Source organism: Macadamia integrifolia, chromosome 9, assembly GCF_013358625.1.
Source record: "Macadamia integrifolia cultivar HAES 741 chromosome 9, SCU_Mint_v3, whole genome shotgun sequence".
In the NCBI taxonomy this organism is placed as follows: domain Eukaryota; kingdom Viridiplantae; phylum Streptophyta; class Magnoliopsida; order Proteales; family Proteaceae; genus Macadamia; species Macadamia integrifolia.
In genome coordinates, this window is record NC_056565.1 from 33,348,771 (window position 1) to 33,352,694 (window position 3,924).

The 3,924-nt window shown below is 36.3% G+C and overlaps 1 protein-coding gene and 1 long non-coding RNA gene across 2 annotated transcripts; both read right to left on the reverse strand.

The window, feature by feature from the left end:
• Positions 1–1,117: 1,117 nt before the first annotated feature.
• On the reverse strand, positions 1,118–2,308 carry LOC122089729. Its single transcript, XM_042659424.1, has one exon. The coding sequence runs from the start codon at positions 2,306–2,308 to the stop codon at positions 1,118–1,120; it is 1,191 nt and encodes a 396-aa protein (XP_042515358.1).
• Positions 2,309–2,316: 8 nt separating this feature from the next.
• On the reverse strand, positions 2,317–3,701 carry LOC122088794. Its single transcript, XR_006143149.1, has 3 exons — positions 3,624–3,701; positions 3,423–3,476; positions 2,317–2,565 (listed from the first exon to the last, which is right to left on the reverse strand). It is a non-coding gene; the product is annotated as an uncharacterized LOC122088794 (long non-coding RNA).
• Between the last annotated feature and the right edge of the window lie 223 nt (positions 3,702–3,924).

Sequence of the window (3,924 nt, forward strand, 5' to 3'; positions counted from 1 at the left end):
GAGAATTTTGTACACCATAGCTCACCAACTAAGCTAGGTAGTTGTTGTTACCAAAAACAAATCTTTTATCACTTAAGGATGTGGTCCATTGATCCTTGTTGGCATTTGGAGTATTCCTTGTACCTCTGGGACAATTGCAAACGGGCTGGTTCTGCATCTCGGTTCAGTTCTGATCCATTATTCTTTTTCTGACCCGAAAAGAATAATTATTTGTACGGGTGACCAAACGAATGTGTACTTTTAATTGAACACGTCCATCTTACTCAGAATTTCATCCTCTTCGCAACCATGAAAAGAAATAGGACCTCTTTACGTGTAAAATTGAAGATATAACGCCCAATAGTCCTTAAGGCCTTGAAAATATAAAACCTGCAAAAGGAGAGTAAAACCCAAGGTAGTTTCATTCTAAATATGTAAAATGTATGTTTTACTACCCTAGATTTCACACATAAATGTGCTCATCACAGGTCCAAAGATCAATGATAAAAAAAAAAAAAAAGATCAATGAGTAGACATTAAACTATATGAAGTAGATCCTCCATTAGCTCCAGTGTCAGATGGTTCAGGTTCCTCGTACGTCTGCTCAAGCCTCTCTCCATTTCAAGCTCAAAGTCTACTATAGGTATGTCACCAAGATTGTCTAAATCAATAGGCCTTGAATCTTTATGTAATTGGCTTTCATAGTTCTCCTTCATCATAGAGTTCATCCTGATGTACACCAAATCCTCTAGCATCTCTGGGGCTAATCTATTTATTTTCTTTCTTTGTGCTGCATCCCAAGCGCTCCAATTACGCTCACAAGGAGAGGAACTACAAGGCTGACTCAAGATTCTACAAGCAATATTTTGAAGCACAGGAAATGCACTACCAACAAATTGCCACCAAATCCCTACAAATCCACATAAGTAAACAAATATAAGAATGCTATATTTAATTAAAAAAATACAATAATAAACTAATTAACTAAGTCACTTACTTGGATGGTTAGTTTTCATTATTGTCTGCCCTGTCATATTGAACAACAATGGACTTTTCATGCGATAATCAATGACTTCTTACATGAATTGCTCACGATCTTCTAAAGGAACCATGATGTCCATAATAAATTCTTGTGCATTCATAATTTAGTTCTATCAATATCAAATCGACCACCAAACATAATAGAATGATTCAAAAGTGCACCAAAGAGATGAACATGATGAATAATGTTCTTCTCTAACCTAAATTGAAACAAATCCATTATGGTTAAATACTTCCCTCCATCATTCTCCACAAATTTTCTCAATGTTTCTTTTGCCCTTTCTGCTGCTTCATATAAGTAACCTACAGTAGAACCATCTGAATCAGCAAGGCGAAGAATACGAATAAGTGGCTCCATGAAAGCAACAACTTCCTTTACCCCCTCCCAAAATGTATCTGATTGAATTATTCCAATAGTTCTTACTGCCATTTCAGCTTTATTGAATTGAAAGGCTCTCCACTCAGATGATGCAACAAAAAGCCTCAACTCATTCTCAACAACAATAAGAGACTGCAGCATAAAAAAATAAGTACCAAACCTTGTCTTGCAAGGCTGCTTGATATCTCTATTATTGGTGAATTTTCTCATCAATGCTACAGGACCTGTGTGCCTGTGAATATAATCCATTACAAGTTTTCCATCTTTTATAACTTCCCTCACCCATTTAACTTTTTTGTGAATATCTTTCAAAAGTAGATTAATCCCATGAGCAGCATAATTTGTTCTATATATATGACGCCATTTTTCAGACAACATATCACCACAAAAACAAAAGTTAGAACCATTATCTGAAATAAATTGCACAACATTGAAAAGAAATGTGGAAGTTAATCTATTTATACCGCACTCAATACATTTAAAAAACACAGCACCCCCAGGAGAGTAAGCAATCACATTAACCCATGACCTCTTCTTTATGTCAGTCCAAGAATTAGACATAATTGTGCAACTTGTGATACCCCATGTCGCCTTTATATTGCTAACATATTGCATGATTTCTGCTTTTCTTCCAAGAATCAAACTGGTCCGAAGATTGCTATAACTAGGTACAACATAACTTGTACCATACACACATGCACCCCTTAGCATCTCAATAAAAGAATTTGTTAGAATAACATTGAAGGAAATGTTATTGTTGACAAAAAAATCAGTTACCAACATGCCCAATGATTTCTTGTCTTGCTTAGTAGCCATCTCTAGCATTGTGGGTTGATGTGCAACCCTAACATGAGGCATAGAAGGTGTGCTACTTGTGGAACCCATTCCACTTTCAAGAGAATCACTCATTTTCTTAGCAGATCTACTCAAATTAAATTCTGCCAGGGCATCAGCTTGAATGTGCTCAGGAACTTGGGTGCAAATTTGAACATCATGTCCAGGTTGACAAGCTAAATGAGCCTTCACTCGTGAAACACTCCCGGAATAATTAAGTCCACAATAGTTACATGTGAAACGGCCCAAACCACGTTGCTCTACATGTTCCCGAAATTTATCCTTAGGTCTCACCATTTTGCTTAAGCTCAGGTAGCTCAACTTTGAAATACCTACATAATATAATAAAACATCATTTCCAATCTCAACAAATAGAATAATTAATGTATAACAAATGAACGATGAGTAAATTCCTTTCAAAAAAATTAAATCATAGATTAGTAAATGAAAAGAAAAAGGGATGTAAAATGCCAACATTTCAATAAAAGGTGAGTAGATTTTGGTGTTATTCTACCAAATAAAAATAATAAAAAAAATGTTTTTCTACCGATGATGGCTTCAAATTTCTCCTTAGTGTGAGGTCAAAAGCAAGTCTTTCACTTTCAAATTATGTTGACGCATAAAGGAGAAGGCACAAACCCAGACCATTGAGAATCCATGGATCCTCACACCTTGAAAGGCTAGGCTATCTCCATGTCTCCAACAGTCAAGGTATTAAGTAGTTTGGAACAAACAGATCCAAAACAATTACAACTGATTGAGCCTGAAGAAAAAACATAATTAAAGGAAACTACTTTTGACTTCTAAAACACAGTTCAATAAACCATGGGTTTCACATAAAAGTCTCTAGCCTAGTATCACAAGGAGAACCTATTTATGGGGTTCTGATCCTTAAACTTAGAGCCTATCACATTCCCATACAGTGAGCAAAAAAACTATAACCGATTCCACTAGCATCAGGAGTCTCTTAATTGGTTTACATATTGCTTGTAACTTGTCATACTTTATTGGCCTTGGGTAGTAGGGTAGGAATAATAAGAAATTGTCTTGGACTCTGTCAGACTTGGCCTTTAACTCAGCTGGGTTTGGTTAACTCCATTGACTAAAGAGTCAGGGAATCAGGATTAATAAAAAAATAGATAAGCAGAGCCATGCTTGAAACTGATTGAGAGAGAGTGCAGCGATTAACCTTTGGATATAATTTGTGTAGTCAAAAGTTTGATCTTCAATTTAATTGCAAAAACTGAAAACAAATTAATCAGTAAGGCCATGGTTTAGGTTTTTCGATTTTTTTGTTTGTTTTTACCCAAAATCACGTCTAGTAGATGCTATATTAGAGAACAAGAGGAAGAAGAGTAGCGAGAGAGAGAGAGAGAGAGAGAGAGAGTACCTTCGATCTCTTTGAACCTCTGCAATAGCTACTCGACGAAGACACACTGCCGCAGATGCCGCTCGACGAACAAGTTCCACCAATGTTCTGATGTAACGAAGAAGAGAGTCAAGCCATGGTTAAGGGTTTTTGATTTACTTTTGTTTTTTACCCAAAATCTTATCTAAAAGATGCTGATTCAGAGAACGAGAGGAAGAAGAAGAGTAGAGAGAGAGAGAGAGAGTACCTGATCGATCTCTTTGAACCTCAACAGCTACTCAACGAAGACCCACTACTGCAAATGCTGCTCGACGAACAAGTT

What these genes read in the sequence shown, in the direction of transcription:
- LOC122089729 (XM_042659424.1), bottom strand. Translation starts at nt 2,308, where the DNA reads ATGAGTGATTCTCTTGAAAGTGGAATGGGTTCCACAAGTAGCACACCT.